Source organism: Polypterus senegalus, chromosome 18, assembly GCF_016835505.1.
Source record: "Polypterus senegalus isolate Bchr_013 chromosome 18, ASM1683550v1, whole genome shotgun sequence".
NCBI classification, from domain to species: Eukaryota; Metazoa; Chordata; class Cladistia; order Polypteriformes; family Polypteridae; genus Polypterus; species Polypterus senegalus.
In genome coordinates, this window is record NC_053171.1 from 89,930,124 (window position 1) to 89,955,487 (window position 25,364).

The 25,364-nt window shown below is 39.2% G+C and overlaps 1 protein-coding gene across 16 annotated transcripts in view; it reads right to left on the minus strand.

Moving 5' to 3' along the window:
- nrxn3a (neurexin 3a) overlaps window positions 1-25,364 on the minus strand; it is a 1,597,612-nt gene that overhangs the window by 1,022,769 nt on the left and 549,479 nt on the right. For 10 of the 16 annotated variants that reach the window (XR_005631327.1, XM_039741969.1, XM_039741968.1 and 7 more), the window contains 2 exons: window positions 16,023-16,226; window positions 13,897-13,923 (listed from right to left, as the gene is read on the minus strand). Coding sequence is in view for 13 of the 16 variants with exons in the window: in XM_039741969.1 (XP_039597903.1) it covers window positions 13,897-13,923; window positions 16,023-16,226 (231 nt within the window). In the remaining 3 variants the exon portion in view is untranslated. The remainder of the gene's footprint in view (window positions 1-13,896; window positions 13,924-16,022; window positions 16,227-25,364) is intronic. The other 6 variants (XR_005631328.1, XR_005631329.1, XM_039741967.1 and 3 more) reach the window with 1 other exon arrangement.

Sequence of the window (25,364 nt, forward strand, 5' to 3'; positions counted from 1 at the left end):
GAAGAAGAACACCGCATTCCAAGAAAAACACCTGCTACCTGCTGTCAAATTTGGTGGAGGTTCCATCATGCTGTGGGGCTGTGTGGCTAGTTCAGGGACTGGGGCCCTTGTTAAAGTCGAGGGTTGGATGAATTCAACCCAATATCAACAAATTCTTCAGGATAATGTTCAAGCATCAGTCACAAAGTTGAAGTTACGCAGGGGTTGGATATTCCAACAAGACAATGACCCAAAACACAGTTTGAAATCTACAAAGTCATTCATGCAGAGGGAGAAGTACAATGTTCTGGAATGGCCGTCACAGTCCCCTGACTTGAATATCATCAAAAATCTATGGGGTGATTTGAAACAGGCTATCCATGCTCGGCAGCCATCAAATTGAACTGCACTGGAGAGATTTTGTATGAAGAATGGTCAGAAATACCTCCTTCCAGAATCCAGACACTCATCAGAGGCTACAGGAGGACAGCGTCTAGAGGTTCAAAAGAGCAAAAGGAGGCTCAACTAAGTATTGATGTCATATCTCTGTTGGGGTGCCCTCATTTATGCACCTGTCTAATTTTGTTATGATGCATATTGCATATTTTCTGTTAATCCAATAAACTTAATGTCACTGCTGAAATCCTACTGTTTCCATAAGGCATGTCAGATATTAAAAGGAAGTTGCTACTTTGAAAGCTCAGCCAATGATAAACAAAAATCCAAAGAATTAGGAGGGGTTCCCAAACTTTTTCATATGACTGTATATAGCTGAAAAAAATTAAAAGAACACTTTTGAATGAGAGTATAGCATCAAGTAAATTAAACGTCTGGGCTGTTGATCTGGTCAGTTAAATAGCAGAGGGGCTTGTTAATCAATTTCAGCTGCTTTGGTACACTAGAGGGGCAACAATGAGATGACCCCCAAAACAGGAATGAATGGTTTAACAGCTGGAGGGAGGCCACTGACATTTTTCCCTCGTCATCTCTTTTGTCATTCGTTTTGCATTTGGCTACGGTCAGTGTCACTACTGGTAGCATGAGGCGATACCTGGACCCTACAGAGGTGGCACAGGTAGTCTAACTTCTCCAGGATGACATATCAATACTTGCCATTGCCAGAAGGTTTGCTGTGTCTTCCAGCACAGTCTCAAGGCAATGGAGGAGATTTCAGGAGACAGACAGTTACTCAAGGAGAGCTGGACAGGCCCCTCATAGAAGGTCCTTAACCCAACAGCAGAGCCCATCGGTATCTGCTCCTTTGGGCAAGGAGAACCAGGATGAGCACTGCCAGAGCCTGTGTGTGAATGTCTGTGAGCAAACAATCAGAAACAGACTTCATGAGGGTGGCCAGAGGGCCCGACATCCTCTAGTGGGCATCATGTAGCTTGATTGGCATTTGCCATAGAAGATCCACCACTAGCGCCCTGTGCTTTTCACAGATGAGAGTAGATTCACCCTGAGCACATGTGACAGATGTGAAAGGGTCTATAGATGCCACGGAGAATGTTATGCTGCCTGTAACATCATTCAGCATGACCGGTTTGGTGGTGGGTCAGTGATGGTCTGGAGGGGCATATCCATGGAGGGACACACAGACCTCTACAAACTAGACAATGGCACCTTGACTGCCATTAGGTATCAGAATAAAAACCTTGGATCCATTGTCAGACGCTATGCTGGTGCAGTGGCTCCTGGGTTCCTCCTGGTGCACGACAATGTGACGAGAGTATGCAGGAAGTTCCTGGAGTATGAAGGAATTGATGCCATTGATTGGCCTCCACGCTCGCCTGATCTAAATCCAATAGAACACCACTGGGACATTATGTTTTGGTCTATCCGACGTCGCCAGGTTGCACCTCAGACTGTCCAGTAGCTCAGTGATGCCCTGGTCCAGATTTGGAAGAAGATCCCCCAGGACACCATCTGTCAGTCCATAAGGATCATGTCCCGACATTGACAGGCATGCATACAAGAACATGGGGGCCATACAAACTACTGAGTACGATTTTGAGTTGATGCCGTGAAACTTCAACATAATGGACGAGCCTGCCGCATCATTTTTTTACTTTGATTTTCGGGGTGTCTTTGAAATCAGCCCTCTGTATTTTCATTTCCATCAAACGAAGTGGGATAGTTTCGTTCCTAACGCATTACCCAGTCCATATCAGTAAAGATATACAGCAGGATTTTTTTTTCACATTGAGATCTGATGTTTTTTAAAGTGTTCCTTTAATTTTTTGAGCAGTTTACATATATATATATATATATGTAATATATAATATAACTCATTGTCATGTTCAAGAAACCAATTTGAAATGATTCGAGCTTTGTGACATGGTGCATTATCCTGCTGGAAGTAGCCATCAGAGGATGGGTACATGCTGGTCATGAAGGGATGGACATGGTCAGAAACAATGCTCAGGTAGCCCGTGGCATTTAAACGATGCCCAATTGGCACTAAGGGGCCTAAAGTGTGCCAAGAAAACATCCCCCACACCATTACACCACCACCAGCCTGCACAGTGGTAACAAGGCATGATGGATCCATGTTCTCATTCTGTTTACGCCAAATTCTGACTCGACCATTTGAATGTCTCAACAGAAATCGAGACTCATCAGACCAGGCAACATTTTTCCAGTCTTCAACTGTCCAATTTTGGTGAGCTCGTGCAAATTGTAGCCTCTTTTTCCTATTTGTAGTGGAGATGAGTGGTACCCGGTGGGGTCTTCTGCTGTTGTAGCCCATCCGCCTCAAGGTTGTGCGTGTTGTGGCTTCACAAATGCTTTGCTGCATACCTCGGTTGTAACGAGTGGTTATTTCAGTCAAAGTTGCTCTTCTATCAGCTTGAATCAGTCGGCCCATTCTCCTCTGACCTCTAGCATCAACAAGGCATTTTCGCCACAGGACTGCCGCATACTGGATGTTTTTCCCTTTTCACACCATTCTTTGTAAACCCTAGAAATGGTTGTGCGTGAAAATCCCAGTAACTGAGCAGATTGTGAAATACTCAGACCGGCCCGTCTGGCACCAACAACCATGCCACGCTCCAAATTGTTTAAATCACCTTTCTTTCCCATTCTGCCATTCAGTTTGGAGTTCAGGAGATTGTCTTGACCAGGACCACACCCCTAAATGCATTAAAGCAACTGCCATGTGATTGGTTGATTAGATAATTGCATTAATGAGAAATTGAACAGGTGTTCCTAATAATCCTTTAGGTGAGTGTATGTATATATATATATATATATATATATATATATATATATATATATATATATATATATATATATATATATATATATATATATACATGTACTGCATATATACTAAAACTGTGTTTTAATTAAATCTGATTGGTCCATTTGGCTTTGATGACATGATCAACAGAGGAAGTGAGAATTTAAGACACACAAGGAGGAGAAAAGGCATAGGAGGCACGCTGAGAGAGTCACCTTCAAAGCAGAGAAGCATAAAAGCAGAAAGGGGGCAAGAAAGGCACCTCAAAAATAATGACAGTCTGAGAAGCATGCTTTATGTAGGCTTTGTTTTATAGCTATGTTGTCATAATATCTCATTCAAATTCTTCTTAAAGGTTGTCAGGGTTTCTGCTTCAACTACAAGTGTCTGTAGCTTATTCCACAGTCCCACAACTCTAAGTCTGGCTTCAGTCTTAAATGCTCTTCCCAGTGCGTGATTCACCATTAAGTTAAAAGAATTCTGTTGGATGACAGGCTGGAAGTTTCCACCAACATGTGATCCTGGAAACATTTTAATAAGATGTAGCAAAGGGAATTTGGACTTTGCAGTCGCAATCTCTTAATGGTATGTTTTTTACACATTTCAGTTCAAGTTCCACAATTACATTCTCTTTCATTATGTTAACTAAGCACTGGGTGAGATTTTCGGTATAGCACGCATTTACACACATTCAGTGCTTCCTCTCCAACAGCCAGCTAAATGCTGAATGGCAGCAGGGAACTGTTTATTTTGTGCCTTTTACAAAACATACACAACTCTATATATGTTAGACAATTTAAATATGTGTAAGTTACTTTGAGTATTTGATTCATACAGTGGTGTCCAATTGTGAAGGTGAGAAGTTGACCTGTATAAATATGAAACTTCCATAGGTTATGTTTCTAAAGTGCTATGCCAAAATATTAAAGTGGCTGGCACTTTCATACACTGCAAAAATGCCTATGCAAAAACTAGACACAAAAACTTTAAATGGGAGTTGTTTTGTTTTTAATTAGTAAAAAAATCTGCCAGTGGGGCAAGCAAAATGTACTTAAGATTTCTTAAAGTAAGCTAAATAATTGTCAATACATTTTTTTGACGAGTCAATAATTCTTACAGTAAGGAAAATAAGATTTAAGATCATGATATAAATACTGTTCCATTTGCTCAGATTTCATTTTTTGCAGTGTATCGCTTGAAAAATTATTTTACAATTCCCCAAACAAACTGTGCACATTTTCAGGTTGCTTTAATACAAAGCTGCACTGATCTCGTTACAGGAAGTAGATAAGTTTTTTTGATTTTTTTTCATATTTCTAAACAAGTCTCCTACTCTGTCTCTGCTCAGATTGTAGAACAGCCACAATGATACAGTATGGTGCTCACCATGAAAATGTATATACGATAAGCTTTAAAAAGTCATTTTCCACCACCTACTCAAAGCATCATGTTGCACCAACATTGATGGACTGAAAGCCAGAAGTCTACGTGACCATCATCATCAGGTCCTTCCATGAAAACCCTAAATACAAAGAGGACTGTTTGACTTATGTTAGGTAGATGTTATGTTAGGGCGGTCTCGTGGTCTGGAACCCCTACAGATTTTATTTTTTTCTCCAGCCTTTGGAGTTTTTTTTGTTTTTTCTGTCCACCCTGGCCATCGGACCTTACTTATTTTATGTTAATTAATGTTGACTTATGTTTATTTTTTATGGTGTCTTCTATTTTTCTATTCATTTTGTAAAGCACTTTGAGCTACATTTTTTTTGTATGAATATGTGCTATATAAATAAATGTTGATTGATTGATTGATTGATTGATTAATCAATGGGATATGGATGGGATTTGGAATGTGAGAGATTCCTTTACATCAAGAGGATTAGCTGGGAGTGAAGAATAGACTGTGCATTTTAAAAGAGGTGGCCAAGCAGTTCATATAGTAGACCAGACAATCGGTCATATTGTGTTTTAACGTTCTGCTACTGCCAGCTACGCCATTACTGCTGCTTTAGTATGAAGTGATATTTCCGCACTGGGCTATGCCTCACTGTGACTTTACAAAATACTAAATGTATACTGTAGGGCATACATAGGCATACTGTATAAGGCCCAGTGTTCCTTAGAAATGAGAACAATAAGTTGTCAAAAGTATGATATCTTCAGAAAGTATTCTGACCCTTCCACTTTTCAAACTCTTTCCTATTTTGCACCCTTGTTTTTTTCTTCATCAAGTAACACTCAATAACCCGGCATGACAAAGAAAAAAAAAAAAAATTAGAAATGTTTGCATATTTAAAAAAAAAAATTAAATATCGCAGACCCTTTACTCAGCACTTTGTTGAAGCTTTTTTTGGCTTTGACTATAGCCGGGAATTTTCTGTGGAATGACACAAGAAGCCTCACACACCTGGATATGGAGAATTTCTGCCTTTCTTGTTATTTTGGAAGAGGGCCATCAGGGAACAGTTATTGTGAAGTTTCTCCAGAGATGTTCGATTGGAATCAAGTCCAGGCTCTGGCTGGGCCACTCATTAACATTCCCAGAGTTGTGTCTAAGCTACTCTTTGCTTTGTGCTGAGGGTCATTGTCCTGATGGAAGGTTAGTCTTTGGCCCAGTGGAAGGTCCAGAGCACTCTGTAGCAGGGTTTCATTAGGGAGATCTCTGTACTTTGCTTCATTCAGTTTTCCCTCAACCCTGACATCCTCCGAGTCTGTTCCAGTGAAAAACAACCCACAGCATGATACTTCCTTCCTCCACCAGGTCTTACCAGATAATGAGTAGTGCCTGGTTTCCTTCAAACAACATGCTTAGAATTGAGGCCAAACAGTTCAAACTTGGTTTCATCAGACTACAGCATCTTGTTTCTCATAGTCTTAAAAGTTTTTTAAGGTACCTTTTTGCAAACTCCAAGCTGGCTTTCATGTCTTGTCTTGCCACTCTGGCAGAAAGTTCACATTGATGGAGTTTGCAGTGGTGGTTGTTCTCTTGATGTTTCTCCCATTTCCATACACGTTCTCTGGAGCCCAGTCAAAGTGACCATCAGGTTCTTGGTCACCTCTCTTACTAAAGCTCTTCTATCCCAAATTCTCAATTTGGCCAGGTGTCCAACTCCAAAAAGAGTTGTGGTTGTTCCAAACATCGTTTATTTAAGAGTTATGGAGGCCACTGTGTTGCAGGAATCTCAGTGTAGCCCTACAATACAATGCTGTCCCAAAGCACTGCAGGCAATTCCTTCAGCCTCATGGCTTGGTTTTTATCCAGCTGTGGGACCTTCTATAGACAGGAGTGGGCCTTTTCTAATAATATTCATTTAAATTGATCGTAGGTGGACTGCAAACAAGCTGTAAAAACATCTCGGTAGAATGGAATACACTTGCACCAAATCTTAAGTGTCGTAGTCCGAATACTTGGGTCAATGTGATATTTCAGTTTTTTTTTTTATTTTGTGTTGTTATTCTGGGTAAATAACTGTTATGTGGGGGGAAAAAATTACATGATTTTTGCATAAGACTAAAACATAACAAAATGAAAAAAGTGAAGGGGTTTGAAAACCTTCTAAAGGCCATGTACATTATTGAGAGCTATGCATAATAAAATATTCAAAAATACTTTGTGTTTCATAAGCATTCACTGAATATTTTTTTCCTAAATTCAAAGACTACAAGAACATGGAAAGGAGGTGTTTAATGTAGAGTGCATTGAAGCTTAAAACAGTCACGGAAGTGGAGGAAATCAGCAAAAAACAGGATAGAGATACAATCAATCTTTAAAAAAATGTATTAATATGTGTGTGCATCTCTGGGTGTGCATTTTCTCTCATATGATCCTGGTAATAGGATAAAGTAAGGAGAAAGTTATGGGAAACATAAAAGAGGAATGTATGGTAAGTGTCGTGAGATATGTTTGGGTTGCCTCGAATGTAGACTCTCCCATTGTTGTGTAGCGGATGCCACATGTGCTATTATCCCGTGGGCGGTTTGCTGCCCCTTGTTGGGTGCATTGCAGGAAGAAGAATGCTGTAAATACACCTTTAAAGGGGAGGTCATAACTCAGTCAGGGCGGGTGAGGTTGAAAATTTAAAAATCGGAAAAGAAGGGGAGAAAGAGAAACATCTAGTGGTGGAGCAAAAAGAAGAGACGAGGTAGCGTCAAGTAAAGGATCTGCTGGGAAAAAGTTCTTTATTCTAAAGACTCGGCGACACAAGGGAGACGCGTCTCTGAAGACCGACTTTTTTTCCCTTTAATTTCGCTGAGGAATACTGGAATCGGTAGGATTAAATTTTGTTGATATCGGCTCGACGGCCGGCGTATTCCCGTAGGGTTTCTCTTTGCCCTGCACAATAAGGACAGTAATCCCATTTGGACAAATTGGTTTTTCTTCTTTATGAACATCGCGCGCTTAAACCAAGAAGGAGGGTTTGGATTGTTGTGTATTTGTTTGCATGTTTTTTTTTTAAATGTAAAATATATATGTGTTATTCTTCTGCTCCTCTTTTTGTGATATGGCGTGTTGTTAATTTTGAGTTGGGACTTGTGATGAGGGGTCAATAAAAGGATGAGCGTTGGTCACGTTGCCCGATATATTTTCAATATTGAACTGCTTTACACCAACAGTTTTCTAATCGTGCAGTAACCCGGGGTTTAGTTGTTCTTCCGGGGCAGCGGTACAGTTGTACTTGTTACAGGATTTAAACTAAAATGCAATTGTACATGAACTATACCTTTCTAAGATATGTTAAAATCTCAGTAATCAACATAGACCTCAAATTAACATTTAAAGTGCACTTTCTATTGTAATGTATTTTGTACTGCATGCTGAAATAAAAAGCATTGCATTTGTCATTCCAATAGATGGCGCATTACAAACATTTGTGATAATAAAATGCATTACCACAAATATTTTTGAAGCACCATTTGTAGGAATGACAAATGCAATGCATTTGTTTTATGCCATTTGGTATTGAATTAAAAGCAGTGTTGTTTCCTCCACTTCATTGTGCAATACATTGGATTACTACAAACGTTTGTGATGCGCCACCTGTTGGAATGACAGAGACACAGCAACTTGGACATACACACGGATACACAGACACACAGTCTCTTTATTAAGGTGAATTATGCAGAACATATATTGTTTTTAGTTTCCACAGACGTTGAAATTATAGCTCACTTTAAATCCCACAAATACTGCTTTTATTAATTACTATATTAGCCCTCAAAGAAGCCTTTTTATCATATGGAGGTGTAAGTCAAAACTCTGGGGGGGAAAAAAATACCAAAGAAGCTCGCCAAGCGATCTCACTTATATTTTCAGTTTAAAAACTAAGCAGATTGAAGCAAATTGCGAGGAGGGATGGTCAGTATCATACATCAATGAATGTGGCCAAACAAAATTGCATCCCGCTCTGTGTGTGAGTCACAAAGTGTTGTTTAATGTCTGGGATAATCAAACAATATACTTAATGAAAAGCAAGTCAGAATACTACTGTTTAGGTGTACACAATCCAGGTCTTTTTTTCTCTAGCAAATGTATTCCTTAGAAAAACAAAGTCTCTAAGTGGCCTTTAAATTAATTTATTACTTTGTGTTTTAATTAACTGTTTTTTCTTGAAGGGTTTATTTAGCTTTTTAATAAATGTATCCTAGTACATTATACCGGACAGAGAATAATTTCTAAATAAGTAATTGAAAAACTTTACAATTATTATTTTTTAGCAATGAATATCAAATGCCCATACAATAGCATTGGTTAGGGAGGTTTTTTGAAAAAGCCATTATTAACTATGCTTTTTTAAAAATTATATAACGTATTATAATAACCAAGTGGCAAAACTGCATTATCTTTATAAGTAATAAAATACGACAAAAAAACTATCTTATTCCAAGTAACTATAAGAAAAAATGAACTATATTATGGCTGTAGATATGACAGTTAATCATTACTTTACACACTTCTCGAACTTACCTATGCTTTTTGAAATTGCTTGAGATTTTTATAAAAAAAATACAATAATTGCTTCTCAACTGCTTGGGTAGCTAGAAATACATTTATTCATGTTATGGTCCACAACTAGTAATAAGGAAAAAAAATGGCTCCTATTAGATTCTGGAATGAGATTCCCTGGCCTTGGTAGATGTGCAGATGCCACCTTTCAGAGTAGCTTTATTTCTTGATTCTGCACATATCTGAATTTCAAACCATGTCCATGAGTTTAGCACCCTGTTCATACACAAAACTGAATTCCATGTTGTTTGTATTTCTCTGATATTTCTTACCATTTTTAGAGACGTACCTGGTGCATGTACACATGCTGTATATCCTGTCACATTCAAAAGATGCTCTACTTCTTTAAAGAGATCTGAAGGGCCAAGAAAGCACACTCTACCACCATTACAAGAGCATCTGCAATGCCGACAGCAGGCATGATGGATTCACTGACTTGCCATGTCTTAGTGCTTCATGAATCAATGGGGACCAAACTTATTTTGACTAAGTGAATTTCCCCTTGGGATTAATAAAGTATCTATCTATCTATCTATCTATCTATCTATCTATCTATCTATCTATCTATCTATCTATCTATCTATCTATCTATCTATCTATCTATCTAAGTAATATTTATATTTTTTTGTCTTTCATAGCCCACTGCCACCCCAAGTTCTTCCATTTTTGAATGCAGGATTATAACTTGATTATGTCATTAGCTGCCATGGCGCAACAATAAGAGGGTACAATGAGACGCTTGTCTGTTAGCTAGTTGTTTTCTTTGGAGGAGATGGCAAATTCTTGATGCATTTGTGTTTAATTGTTGTGCTTGAAATTATCCACAGGGTGGCTGCTCTTGATACACTTATGTTGGCTCCTCTGCTGTTCACTAACATGCTGCATTAAAAATCGCTTACATGTCAACCATTCATCCTCTGAATTGCATACACACGCTCAGATGGTACAGTAGCTTTGTTCAAAATGTTGTGAAAGGATGGGATGAGTAATGCAGTGCCTATAAAATGTCTCATATTTTACTGCTAAACAAAACTGAAACCTGCATGAAGATTTGTTTTCCAGTAGGACAACTGTCATGGCTGTATGTCCAATAAATGACAATGTCTATCTCTGACACTTCCCCTCCTGTGCTCATGCTGGTGGGAGAGAAGCCTAATTATGGATAGAAGGAAGAGCCGACACAAAAAAGTTGATGAAATTGTTGGTAGGGAGGGTGGACAATCCTCAGTCATACCACTTCAATTATTTTTAGGGCTTCACGTGCCAAGCCACGTGCAAGGTGACAATGGATGACAGGAAGCTGCACCACTTTGGATGAAGCCTTGGTGGGACATCTTGTAGTGTTTGAGTCAGTCCTAGCCAAGACCTCACCTTTGACGATGACACCATAGCTGGCCTGACCAGAAGTACATGACTCCAGACAGCATTGCTCAGGAGATTATTGATCACACAAACCACTCCACCATATTAAGGAGCTGACTTAGTGGAGGGAGCAGGACAGGTACCTACAGCATAAAGTCAAAGCTACACAGGAATGGCTTAAAAACAACAGCAACAATGGTAGTGCCCTGGAGTGGCCAAGTCAGAGCCCAGATCTCAAACCAATTAAGGGCTTGTGGCTGGACTTGATAAAGAATGATTATTTACGATCCCCATTCAATATGCCAGAGCTTGAGCAGTTTTGCAAAGAAAAATGGCAACAAATTGCAGTGTTTTAATTTGTAAGCTGACAGAGAGAGGCCTGTGCATACAGACTCAAGGCTGTCATGGCAGCCAAAGGTATATCTACTAAATATTGACTCGAAGGAGGTGGAAACGTATGGGATCAACTACTCTTTGTTTTATTACAGGTCCAAGGAGGTTCTGCTCAAGGTTTATAACGAACTGGCGAGGCCTCATTTGGGCAGTTTTGGTCTCCAGGCTACAAAAAGGACATAGCAGCACGAGAAAAGGTCCAGAGAAGAGCGACTAGGCTGATTCCAGGGCTACAGGAGATGAATTATGAGGAAAGATTAAAAGAGCTGAGCCTTTACAGTTCAAGCAAAAGAAGATTAATAGGTGACATGATTGAAGTGTTTAAAATTATGAAGGGAATTAGTCCAGTGGATCCAGACGGTGAGTTTAAAATTAGTTCATCAAGAACACAGTTGGAAACTTGTGAAGGGTAAATTTCACACAAACATTAGGAAGTCTTTCTTCACACAGAGAACCATAGACATTTGGAATAAGCGACCAAGTAGTGTGGTAGACAGTAGGACGTTAGGGCCATTCAAAATTCAACTTGATGTTATTTCAGAAGAATTAAGAGAATAAGAACGGCAAGCTTTTTTGGGCTGAATGGCCTGCTCTCATCTAGTTGTTCTAATGTGCTAAGAGAGCTTATAATTGTGTAGAAAAATCAGAAATGAGGACAGAAAATGAGAAGAATAGGTTCCACTATGGGAGCAGCTTGGTTTTTTAGCAAAAGAGCTTTGTTCACGTGGTCATCAAGTGCAAAGAAAAGGTTAAATGGACTGATGAGCTTTGCTGGGCTGAATGGCCTATTCTTGTCTAGATTGTTCTAATCTTCTAATTTGTGATTGCTGTAGATCACTGTTCAGAGAAATGTCTTCACTCTGACATTAAGGAGTATTTTTCTAATGATCAATGTCAGTAAAATGTGAAAATATTCAATGGGAGATAAGTACTTTTTATAGCCACTGAAGACTGAACACATTGTGAAAGTATGCAATACTGTACAGTATATACATATTCTCTGTCCCACTTGGACAGAGGCAGTGGTGCTGTAAGAATTACGTTTCTTGACTTCTCTAGCGCCTTCAACACCATCCAACCTCTGCTCCTTAGGGACCAGCTGACAAAGATGGGAGTAGATTCATACCTAGTGGCATGGATCGTGGACTATCTTACAGACAGACCTCAGTATGTGCGTCTCGGGAACTGCAGGTCTGACATTGTGGTCAGCAACACAGGAGACTGTACTTTCTCCGGTCCTGTTCAGCCAACATACATCAGACTTCCAATACAACTTGGAGTCCTGCCACGTGCAAAAGTTTGCTGACGACACTGCTATCGTGGGCTGCAACAGGAGTGGGCAGGAGGAGGAGTATAGGAACCTAATCAAGGACTTTGTTCAATGGTGCGACTCAAACCACCTACACCTGAACACCAGCAAAACCAAGGAGCTGGTGGTGGATTTTAGGCGGACCAGGCCCCTCATGGACCCCTGTGTTCATCAGAGGTGACTGTGCAGAGGGTGCAGACCTATAAATACCTGGGAGTGCAGCTGGATGATAAATTGGACTGGACTACCAATACTGATGCTCTGTGCAAGAGATGACAGAGCCGACTAAACTTCCTTAGAAGGCTGGCGTCCTTCAACATCTGCAATAAGATGCTGCAGATGTTCTACCAGACGGTTGTGGCGAGTGCCTTCTTCTACACAGTGGTGGCATCATAAAGAAGAGGGACACCTCAAGCCTGGACAAACTGGTGAGGAAGGCAGGCTCTATTGTAGGCACAGAGCTGGACAGTCTGACATCTGTGGCAGAGCGACGGGTACTGAGCAGACTCCTGTCAATCATGGAGAATCCACTGCATCCACTCAACAGGAGCATCTCCAGACAGAGGAGCAGCTTCAGCGACAGACTGCTGTCACCGTCCTGCATTACTGACAGACTGAGGAGACCCCACACTAAGCGACTCTTCAATTCTACCCGGAGGGTAAACGTTAACATTATACAAAATTATTGTCTGTCTGTATGCCTGCATTGTTATCACTCTTTAATTTAATATTGTTTTTTATCAGTATGCTGCTGCTGGAGTATGGGAATTTCCCCTTGGGATTAATAAAGTACCTATCTATCTATCTATCTATCTATCTATCTATCTATCTATCTATCTATCTATCTATCTATCTATCTATCTATCTATCTATAGGCTATTTGTGCAGCTTACGTTAATCTGAAATAGTTCAGATCTTTTGAGTTTAAATATAGAACAATTATCTATAAATAAACATAAATGAAATCATGATGTCTAAAATTAGATCTACCAGCTATTCAACCAACTGTTTAACAATACACTTTTTTTTTTTCAATGTTAATGAAACTACAATTTACAAAGTAATTAATATTATATGTGAAAACTGATGTTAAGATGTTAAGACACTGCAGTAATCTAGCATTTGTACCTTTAAATTGTTTAACATTTTTATAGCACAATTCCAGTGCATTTGATAAATTCTAAGTATTAATTCAATCACGTTTAATTACCCATGTCATAATTAAGAATGTTATGAAACATTCACATCTGTTATTTCAGACCTGCATGTATGTACAAAAGCTTCAGGGCTCTTCAAAACAGTTTGCTTCCTGGAGCTACTATAAATAGAGATTATCAAGTCACCATCTTTTTTGTTTATCACTTACACTGAGCTAAGTAATTAAAAAGAGCAGCACATATTTTACTGGCCAACTAAATATTCAAATTAATAAATCATAAAGAGTTAGTCAGTAAAATTGGCACAAATCAGTGCTCGAGTGCAACACGAGGTAACAGCATATCATCCAATGTTTTAAATCTCTTACTTTATTTAAAATGACTCATAAGAAAAAAGGAGAGAAAAAGTAGAAAACATCAAGAACAAAATGAAACTTGAGTATTAACTTACTGGAGTTACAGTTTATCCTGATACAGTCTAGATGGGGGAAGAATAAATGAAAGATGAAATCGCATCCTTCAAGGTAACAGCTGCAGACATCCAATAACAATTAGTCCACCCTTCCGGGGACAGACACATGCAGAATGTAGCCATTTTATTAGAGAGATTCATTTGTCAAAACAGGTCAGATTTCATGACATCAAAGATCCTTTCTAGGTGAGTTGAGCAATACTTGCAATTCCATAACATTTAGAAATGAATATTTTCTACACTTTAAAATGGTTCATATATCACATAAACAGATTGTTTTAAACAAAAAACTAATATAAATTTGTAACCTGTACGTATAAAATGGCCACTCGTGTTCTTACTAATCACATGGACTACCTAACCAAGATTTCGTTGCTATGTTTTGAATTGATTTTTTTTTTATGACAAGCAACCTGCCTAAAGATGCAGTCCCAAAAGCCTGTATCTCACAACCCCTAGGTATTAGCCTTATCGCCAGAATCATAGTTATTTTGAAAAGTCGTTTTCCCATATGATTTACAAGGAAAATAATGAAAGAATTTTGATCGACAAATATATTCAATAGTAAAGGGTTGAAGAAGTAAAACTTTGCAACATAAATGATTGCAATCTTTGGATGCAATAATGATCAGAAAGACTACAGGCGTCCTATATAAAAAGTCAATGTACGAGAATTCTGTGGGACTGCCATGACAATCAAGGTTTGCATCCATGTGGTTAGGATAATCATGTGTCGTCAACCGCAACAGAAAAGTGGGAGCAAACAGCCTCGATCCATTCAGCAACAGCACCTTGCAGTGACTATTATACCCTTCTGCTGCAGGGGCTTTTGATTTGGGGGCATAGGTATTAGGTACCAGTACTCTCGTAAATCTAACGAATAAACATAATATCGTGAGGACAAAAAAGCAAAAAGTCAAGCAAATTGTAATAAATTTATATGAGATTAGGGGCAGAACACCAAAAAGGTGTTTTTATTAGAACATATGTAAAGTGTAAGATAAACAAAAATATTAATAATGCCTTTAGTTCATAATCTGATTTATTCAACTTGAGCTGTTTTAGAGCCCATGCAGATCAATTTCAGGCGGACTGACAGCAAAAACATATTTAAAAAATGAAGTTAATGTGACCAAAAATATCACTATCATATAATTTATACTTTGACATTAACATCATAATAATCTTTTAAAAAAAACAATAAAACGTAATCAATTCTGATGTATTTCTAACGTGATATGAGCTGTAATAACATTAGGCATTTGCGGGATTTTGAGGGCAGGTTAATCATGAAAAGATTATTGATTTAAGCAGTCAAATAATAAATTAATAAATAAGTAAAGAGAAAAAAAAGAAAAATTAAAAAAGTGCAGAAGGTAGTATGCAAGCCAGATGCAGGTTTAGCTGTGCACTCTGTTCTCGGGCTGTTTACCATGAGGGCCGCAGGCTTCAGGCCTTTGAAGGGTTGAATACCATCTTTTGACAAAATAGGATGGATGTATAGATTTAAAACTAAAACACTGGTTTGCAATAAGCATGAACAAAACTAAATTCAGAAACTAAAATGTTGTATTAATCAAAATGACAGTTAAACCAATAGATGCTTGTAAAAATTGGAGGAAGACATATTACTGTTCAAAAAAGTCACAGCGCAGACCTTTATAATTAAAAACATCGGGAAATGAGATAACACACTTATACGTCTACATCGACAATATGCAATGTGTGGTGCCTTTTATATTTTTTAGATATATATTTGTTTTATGTTTTTTTTTTTTTTTGCTTAGACTTTTTTGAAAAATAATAACAGATAGATATACCAAACTGAAATTTCAGCAATGGGAATGGGAGTCTGTTCAAAAGATGGGTCAAACAGCATGTATATTTAGGCCACCAATTTAAAAGAAGAGGAAAAAAAGAGCATAGTAATTTTAAAAAAGAAGCAAACAAAACCAACTAAATAGTTAATGGCATACATTTAAAGTTTAATTTCATGCAATATTGATTCAGTATTGTTTTAATTTCTACTTTTAGAGTACTGACTTAACAAAAGATAGACAGAGAAAAAAACAAAAAGAAATGAAATTGCTCCTTATATACGATACCTAAATTAACAGTCAGTTTAATACGGCTTCCGTCCAGCTCTAGGCGCAAGGTGTCGGCAGAATCTCTGGATGTTGTAGCCATTAGCAAGCCATATGCTCGCTGAGACATGAAGCGAAGTGACACATCCTCAGCCTCTGTATGCATGACCATGGGCATGATCACCTTCATGTGCATACTGCCATCAAAGCTGAGTATAGATGCCTCTGTTAGGAAGAAGAAAGAAACCAGAAAAAACATCATAAGCTGCATTCCAGGAAGAAAAAGACAATAACAGCATGCTTCATAACTCCTTTATAATCAATGAATATAAATGCAATCTATTCATCTAGGCAGAGAAATAGCATAAATGGAAGGCTGTTATAATAAAAGTACGACAGATGACTTCCTTCATGGAGGACACAGTTTTAATACTAAAACAGAAGCCATACATTTCTTTTGTTCCCTTTCATAGCATCATTATATTTGTGCCTTTTTTATTATTTTTTACTTTCCCATCACTGTTACATAAACACACTGATCACGTTGGATAATGCATCTGAAATATAGATTATTTAAGCTACTTGAATTATCAGTTGTCTATTCTTAACTGATCTCTCACATTTTCCACATGCACAAAGATCCTTTTAATCATTATGGAATGTTTTCATAAGCTTTCAATATGCTGATGACACTTCTTCGCTTTTCTCTTTCTTGATATCTTGTACCATTCAGCCATAGAAATGGCATATTAATTCTTCTTAGTGGTTTCCCTAATTTCTTTGGTGGCATTGCATTTTGAGTTGGGTATTGTCATGCATATACAGGGTGGTCCAGATCTAATTATGCAGATCCAGATCGTTTGGATGACTTTGATTTTGCGGGGACGATTCCAGTTCGGCGTCAAGACAATTCTTCATGTCGTCAGTTCGCACAACTTCTCGATGGTCCGTGATTTTTTGGGTGATTTTCTATGTAATAAACTTAGTAAGTTATAGCGTAATGAAAATTGCATAATTAGATCTGGACCACCCTATAGTAACTTTTAAAGGAAAAAAATATGTTTGATGTCAGAAATAAAGCACTGCTGCGCTTCAGATTTGACCCTTTTGTTTGTCTTATTTAAATTAATTGATCCCTTCTTTCTTTCACCTACTTCAACCATTTCATGGTCCCTGGGAATTTCGGTTTATAATGTCCACTGTGCGTCTAAAGTTGGAACTAGATAGAACTCTTGTAATAAGATATCATCTGTCAGGTAGGCAGTTTAGTTGTTAAGGCTGTGGGCGTAGGCCTTTAAACCCTGAGGTTATGGGCTCTGCTACTGACACTGTATGATCATGAGTAAGTCACTTCACCTGGAAAAAACAAAAGGCCCGGAAACCAATTGTATCTCAAATATTGTAAGTCACCATGGATAAAGGTATCAAACTAAATAATAATAATAATAATTTCCTGAACCGGTTTAATCCAGTTCAGGGCCAGCATGCATGTCAGGGCTGTAAAGAAAGCAGAGTACCAGGAGTATGTACAAATTCCCTATTAACAAGGACATGATCAGAACTTGTATCCAACCTCCTAGGGGTGGAAATCATCAGAGCTAACCATTGTGTTGTAAAAAGATATAACACTACAAAATAAAATAATTACAAAAACAGACTTTGAAGAAAATTATATTAGAACTTATAATTTCACATGGTATGTAAGATTAATGAGATACAGAACTTTAAAATGGGTCCTTCTGCTATGTGTTTCATGATATGTGGCCCAGAAATGTATTGTTCTTTCTCATCGCTTCAGTACATCATGTGAATGTGGGAAGCAAAGTGTTTTCTACAAATTTAATTTCTTTTTATTATTATATAATTTTAACACCCCGGCATGGAATAGGACTGGACACAGCTGTACTTGCTTATTCAATCTACTTATTATTTGAAATGTGAGGATTAGTGTTGATCGGTGTGGTGTTATGGGTCCACAGCTCACTGAGCAAAGGCCATTTAAATAAATAATCACTGCGCTCGTGGCTTCGTGAGAGGGGCGTAGTGGTCGTAGCAGGGTACGGGGCGATCTGCGGTGTGGGCGTTTCTCACCGAGTGCACAGGTGAGGGACTGCCCACATCCGTGATTGTTCCCGTGGCTAATGTGCTGCAGCTGCTATGGCCCCTTGCAATATAAAAAGAAGCGCGAGTCGGTTGGGAGAGAACAGAAAGATCAGAAAGAACGAAAGAAGGTAAAAAGAAAAGGACGGAGGTTACAGGGAGCAAGTCGGTGAGAGAGAGAGACAAGGAACGTGTGGGCGAGCGAACGAGCGCTCATGGGCAGCTGCGAGGAAGCTGGGTGTTAGGCCGACACCCAGGCGTTGGAGTTGAAGTCACTCCCGCTGAGCGATCAGCTAGCGGGAGTGACCAGGGAAAGGCAGCGGGAGTCGCGAGACTTGATGTTGCAGTCCTTGGTGTGGGCATCCTGGAGACCAAGGAGTCCAAGTCTCAGGGCTGGGATGAGTGCCAGACTGAAGCCAGGGATTGGGAGGTCTCCTGTCTCGTGTGGATGCGTTATGGAAATGTGCAGCTGCAGAGAGCGTCTCGCCTGCTGCAAAGCCCAGTCGGGAGACACCAGAATAGAAGAAGCACTGAGCTTGTTGTTTTTAAAGATTGCTTCCTGTATGAATGTTTTAACCTCGTTTTTAAAAGGATTGTTTTTTCTATTGTTTTTAACCTCCACGTTTTATTGGATTATTTATATATGGAACTCTTTAGAATCACTGCACTTTATTGAGCACTGTTTTTTTTGATTGTCTTTTTAATAAAAGCACTTTTGCACATCTTCACCATCCCCTTGCTCAATTGCTATGTTATTGCCTCAACTGTCTAGCTCATCTCAGTGACATTATCGACGATGTTGGGTTCAAGGGCTTCCAAATAGCAGATGGGAGCGTGCAGCTGAACCCACATCGTCACAATCGGTGCAGTCTGCAAAAGTTTTGTCACAGCAAAGATGTTGTGTTCAGTGAATATTTTCCTGGAAATGTGCTGTGCGGCCGACTTAGACAAACATTTTTTTTATCCCAGTACCCTTATGGTGCTTTGCAAGGCCAACATGACATCACAGAGCTGTATCAGCCACTTTCATGCATGCGTACTGTAAGTACTCCTCGTCACATTTTATATTACTGCCAGACCTGCATGGTGCATGTGTGATGTCACTTCCTGATCTGTACTCCAGCCAGATTTGCACCCAACACTCATTTTAAAAAAAAAAGATAAATCTGTAGTGTTTTAATTGGAATTGTACATTAATACACCATAATAAGATAATTATGAGTACAGCCACTGAATTTATAACACTGATCCCTGTACACTCACTCGCTGCTATGCTGCATGGCTAATTTTGCATGCCAGCTGAATGTATGAATAATTAGCCACGTGCTGCAGCAACAAGTCATAATAAGTTTCAAACATAACCCTTCCCCTGCCTGAATCTGCAAACACATGGTACCCAGTAATAATTATATCAAAAGATTTATTACTATTTACAAGGTATTCTCATTTTCCTGATGAAAAAAAAAAACTGCAAGGCCTCTGCACAGATAAATTGGAAACAAGAAAAAAGTTCCAGCTACGTCTTCCAAAACTGAAACGAGACAGTCCCACACTGAAGCTTCATGGAATGGCTTATTTGTGCCCCAAAGATTGGAACTCTGTGAGTGCAATGATGAACATCAGTGTCTTTTGTTCTTGAATCATCGTGGTACAGTGGTTAGCACTGCCGTGTAGATTCAGCATAGTTGGCGCACTTTTGCACTATTATATCCACTCAAAACTAGCTCCGTTGCTCCTTCTTCATTGACTTCAATGTATTTTCTGAGTTCACCATGTTCCTGAACATTTCTGTGATTTTGCTAAACTCACGGCGAACCAAACTCATCAGGGTGAGGATCACTCAGCACTAGTGAGGAGTCTGTCATGACTTCCACATCCTTTAATAAAGAATGACTTCTATTATAAAAGGATAAATAATGGCTACATTATGTTATCTTGCAATTCCTAAATTAACATTTAGCTATAAAGAGGTGACATTATTGGCTACAATTGCTCTCCTAGAACTTCAGAAAATAAGGCTGGATTCCAGACTGTATGTCTATAAACCTAGCACTGTGTAGGGCTAAGTGCTTGGCACTTGACTATTAATCTGCACAAGTCAAGCTGGACAGACAAGTGAAAATGTCAATACCAACTGATTCCCATGTGCCAGAAACAGCTTCTACACATTCTTTACCGCAGAATCTAATCACAAAAAAAAAACAGTGCTGGTGCAGAATGTGATGACATAAAGTTAAACTGTTAATTTGTTTTTTAAAGCTGCTTCAACACAATGTAAAATCTGTCCGCACCAAACTGCCAATGCATTCTGCAGTTATATGAAAATCAATATGATGTTCTGGTTTATTAGCTCCTTCTTTTTCCATCAATAATAATATATTTTTTTCTTAACGTATCAAACAAAAATTACATTTAGTGGCACAAATACACTCCCTTTCCCTTTCAGATTTGTATAATTTGTTTTTTTAATAAAACACTCCAGATTGCATGGAGGCATGTGCAATTATTTATGTACAGATTTATTCACTATCCACCACAATTAATCTACGCCATATTTACAGAAACAAGAGCCTATCCTATGTGGAATATGGCCCAGACACAGACAACAGACATCATTGGTTCAACCCACACACGTTTAATATACATAATATTTACAGGAATAAAGTTCACCAAAACTCCCCAAAAGTCCAGGCCTCACAATGCCTTTGCTCCTCTCTTCAGGCCGCCTCCTTTCCTCTCCTCCACGACCTTGTCTCATCCTCCCGACTCCAGCCATCGAATGGAGGGAGGCGGCCCCTTTTATCCCCACCCGGATGTGCTCCAGGTGCCTCCCAATTAGCTTCCACCGGCATTCCCCAGTGTGGCGGAAGTACCGGCTGCGCACCCGGAAGCACACCGGGTGTCCCTGGTCTTCTTCCCCCCAGCACTTCCGGGTGTGGCAGAAGTGCTGAGGACCAGGACTCTCCAGGCATTGGCGGTGACCACAAGCCCCTATAGGGTTGAGCTTCCAAGCTCAATTCCCATGGTCCCCAAAGCCACCAGGGTGGTCGCCCCCTCGTGGTATGGAGGAGGCATAATCCCTCCTCTATAGGTTTGACAAAGTCATAAACTTAGTAAAATGCATGCAAAGTCTAAAATTATACAGGTGACATGATAGAAACCATCAGTGCAAAGTAGGAACCAAAATCACTAACTCAGTCATATCAGGTCAATTTAGAGTTAATCTAACTTTAGAACATTAGAAAATATTTGAGAAGAACGATCCATTTAGCCCAACAAAGCTTTCTAATCCTATCCACTTAATTCCTCCAAAGTAACATCAACTTAAGTTTTGAATGTCTCTAGAGTCCTAGTGTCCACCACATTACTTGGTACCATTGTCAATGTGTGTATAGTTCTCTGTGTGAAGAAATACTTCCCAACATTTGTGCAAAACTTACTCTTAACATGTTTCCAGCTGGGTCCACATGTTCTCGTTGAACTCATTGTACTAACTCCTTTCATAATTTTAAACACTTCAGTTACCCCTTTTTGTAATCTCTGTTTGCTTAAACAGAAAAGTTTCAGTTTTATTTAATCTTCAATTTTATTTCAATTCTTTTAATCTTTCCACATATAGTAACTCATACCCTGTAGTACTAGATTCAGCCTAGTCACTCGGCTCTGGACTTTTTCTTGTGCTACCATGTCTTTATCGCGGTCCAAAACTGTATATAGTACTCCAGATGAGGCACCGCCAGTGTGTTATAAAGCTTAAGCACAACCTCCTTTGACTTTTAGTCTATACATCATGATGTATAATCTAACATTCTGTTGCCTTCTTAATGGCTTCTGAACATTGTCTGGAAGTTGATAGTGATGAGTCTACTATGAATCCCAAATCCCTCTTCTAAGCAGTACCTTAAATTTTCAGGCCTCCCGTTGTGTATTCAAACCTAACATTTTTACATCCCATGTGCAATACTTTTCATTTACTGACATTAAATTTCATCTGCAATAAATCCATGTCTGTATGCTGTCCAAGTCCCTCTGGTAATGATTCAATTGATTCTTGATTACCTGCCAATCCACCTAGCCTGGTACTATCTGCAAATTTAACCTGCTTATTGATTATATTCTTGTCTAGATCATTTCTGAATAATAAAAACAGCTGTGGCACTAGTACTCTACTCCCAGTTCTAATTAGGTTACACGCACCATAATTCTCTGCTTCACATTCTAGCTAATTCTGCACCCATCAACACACTACACCCTTAACGCTTCTATTAGTTTGATGCCCAACCTCTCATTTGGGTGTTGTATAGTGGGTCTGTGATGAAGTAGCCGGTCAGTTTTTAATAAGTAAATATTTAAATTGCTGGTGCAATCTCTGCGGGTGTGTGAACTCGCACAGCTGCAGGAGGTTGGTGGGGTGACGTGAAGTGTGTTCTGTCTTAATTGCTTTATTGGCTTTCCACAGTTTGCAATTAATATGCTGCACCTGGAGGGGACGATAAAAGGGAGCCAGCACAGCAGAAAAGGGGAAAGAAAACAATAGAAAAAAGAACTGAGAGAACAGCATCATGGGGGAGAGGCAGGACGGGCTAGCAAGCTACCCAGCCAGCAAGTGCAATGAAGGGAAGCATGGGCATGCACTCCATTAAGGAGTGAAGGATCGGTGTTCTAGGGGCAAATCGTCTCCACTGAATATTTGTGACGAGTGGGTGCAATCGAGAAGGAGTCCTATCTCAGGAATCCGAAGTACACCAGGGGAGAAGGAAAATGGAATGACAATTGACCTAGAGCAGTCTGGTCATTCAAGGCAGCTAAGATGGGGTTCAGAAGGTCTAGACCGTTGGTTCTCAAACTGTGGTGCAGGCCCCCCTACGGGGGCACGAAGTAACAAAAAGGGGGGTGCGAAGATGTGAAAAAAAGAAAACAAGAATCGAAAAAAGGAAAAATACATCTATTGAAACAAAACAAATTAACTTAAACTACATTCTGATACTAGAAAAATAAATATAGAGTTAGATAAATGTCGATAAAAGTTAAGTAGGTATAATAAAATATGCATCTATGATATATCATTAATTAAAAAAGAACAAATTGGTATTAGTGGGCTCCTTTCAAAAAAACATTAGGGGGGCACGATTAAAACTGTTATGAAAACTCGGGTCGCAAATATTTAAAGGTTGGGAAACGCTGGTGTAGACCATCACTGCTAGTGTCTCCGTCAGCTGAGCGAGCAATGGGTGAGCTGAGAAGACAAGGAGGGAGTTGTGCTGGGCTCGTCTGACAGAGCATACAGGACCTGATGACTGTTGGTTTACTCTCATTTTTAATTTTCATTTTTGATCTCACAATTTGCCACCTGTTTTTTAAGGATTATTTATTTACTAGCAAAATACCTGTGCTTCGCAGTGGCGAAGTACTGCCTTACGATTTTTATTAAGGAGAAAATTAAACCTTTTTAAACTGAGGGAAAATATACCAATAATTATTTGTTAAGGATCTCTTTGTATACCACATTGTCAGTTCGGCCCCCCGGTTGTAATATGACCAAGCTGTGCGCTGAGCTTACTCTTGAGCATGCAATGTACAGTTGGCCATGTGAACAGTAATCTTGTTTCAAATTTCACAGCTTGGATTGCTGCTGTCATAATCGGTTTGAGTTTCATGGTTTGTTTCAATTACGACAGTATTTGTAGGACTTGTGTTGAAGTGACATTCGGCATCTGTCAAGCGTTGTAAGCATACAACCGGTTTGAGCGACAACTTCACATCCAGCTTTTGAGAGTTTAAACATTCATAAACATCAAAGTGTCCACTACTGAAATCGTCACCTGTCAATCTAAGATGTTTAAGAGGCATTGGCGGTTGTCGAAAGGTGTAAAATATTTGGCCATTTCGGTACACTTGAAAGCGACAACCGAACAATTCAGCGGCAGCCATCAACTCACATGCAGAACCATAGGTGAAGGGCTTAAGCATTTCACTCTTCTAGTGCTCCTGTGTAGTATAATTATCTCCTGTACCGTCATCAGTCCACACCTTGAACCTGTCCCAGTCATTCAATACATAAGACACAATGTTCCTCCAGATATCAAGAGTGAGCCTGATATGGCCGTGCAATATGTAACAAAGAGAATGGAAAAGATAGGTGCCATCTCCGGGCATGGAAACCACTCGGTAAGTGACAGTTCTTTGATCGATGGTGATCACCTTGATAGACATGTTAATGAGGGTATGGTTGGAATGATAAAGGAAATGGGTACCTGAACAATGTAAAGTAAGTCTAAAATACCTACACAATAACTATAATCGTAATAAACAAACAATAAAACAGCGGAGAAGCCATGGATTAAATAAAAAGGCTGTAGTTATCAGCAGTGAGATGTGAATCCCATGGCGAAGCAAGGAAGGGAATGAAGAGACCGGAGCGACGGACGGCTTTATATAGGCAGGCAGCCAACAACGTGGGAGGCGTTGGGATGGGGGACCCAACGCCGCCTCACACGGTGACCGAGCTGCAGGCTATGGACGTATATATGTACTAATTAGGATTCAGTTAGCGTTGGGAACCCGCGTACCAAATTTCTTGAAGATGGGCCCATAAGTAACAAAGACCGTTGGAAAGTTCAATATGGCGGCTGACAGTGGCATCATACCACCGAAATAAGTAGGTACATTGGTTTCGGTTAGCACGGTAAAGCTGCCTACCAAATTTCGTGAAGATGGGGCCATAAATAAGAAAGTTCAACATGGCGAACGTTGTCGACCGTTATGACTTACGCATAGAATTTCTAAGTGAAACCTGCTTAACTTTTGTAAAGTAAGCTGTAAGGAATGAGCCTGCCAAATGTCTGCCTTCTAGCTAGAGTTTTGTGACACAATACAAAGCAATTTGAAATAAACCTCTGTAGTTGCTTTTTGCACTCCTTGGGACATATTATAATGCCTGATGTATTATGGTCTTGGTTTAAGAGTCAGTCATTGCACATGAAATCCAACAGTTTAAGTAAATAAACAATTTAACACATTTAAAGCCTTTTAAAAACCTCTATATGATTTTCAAAAGTCATCAAGTATCATAGATGGACATCATTTTCTTTTTCCTTAGACCTTGGCTCAATTCTCAACTACAGGGAGATAAAGCCCAACCTCACAATATGGTTGAGAATTTGCTAGCTTATTTATCATATTCAATTTAACATTTACACTAACTGATCAATGTCAATGATGGAATCTTGCTGCAAGAAAACAAAAAAGGATCCGATATGGTTT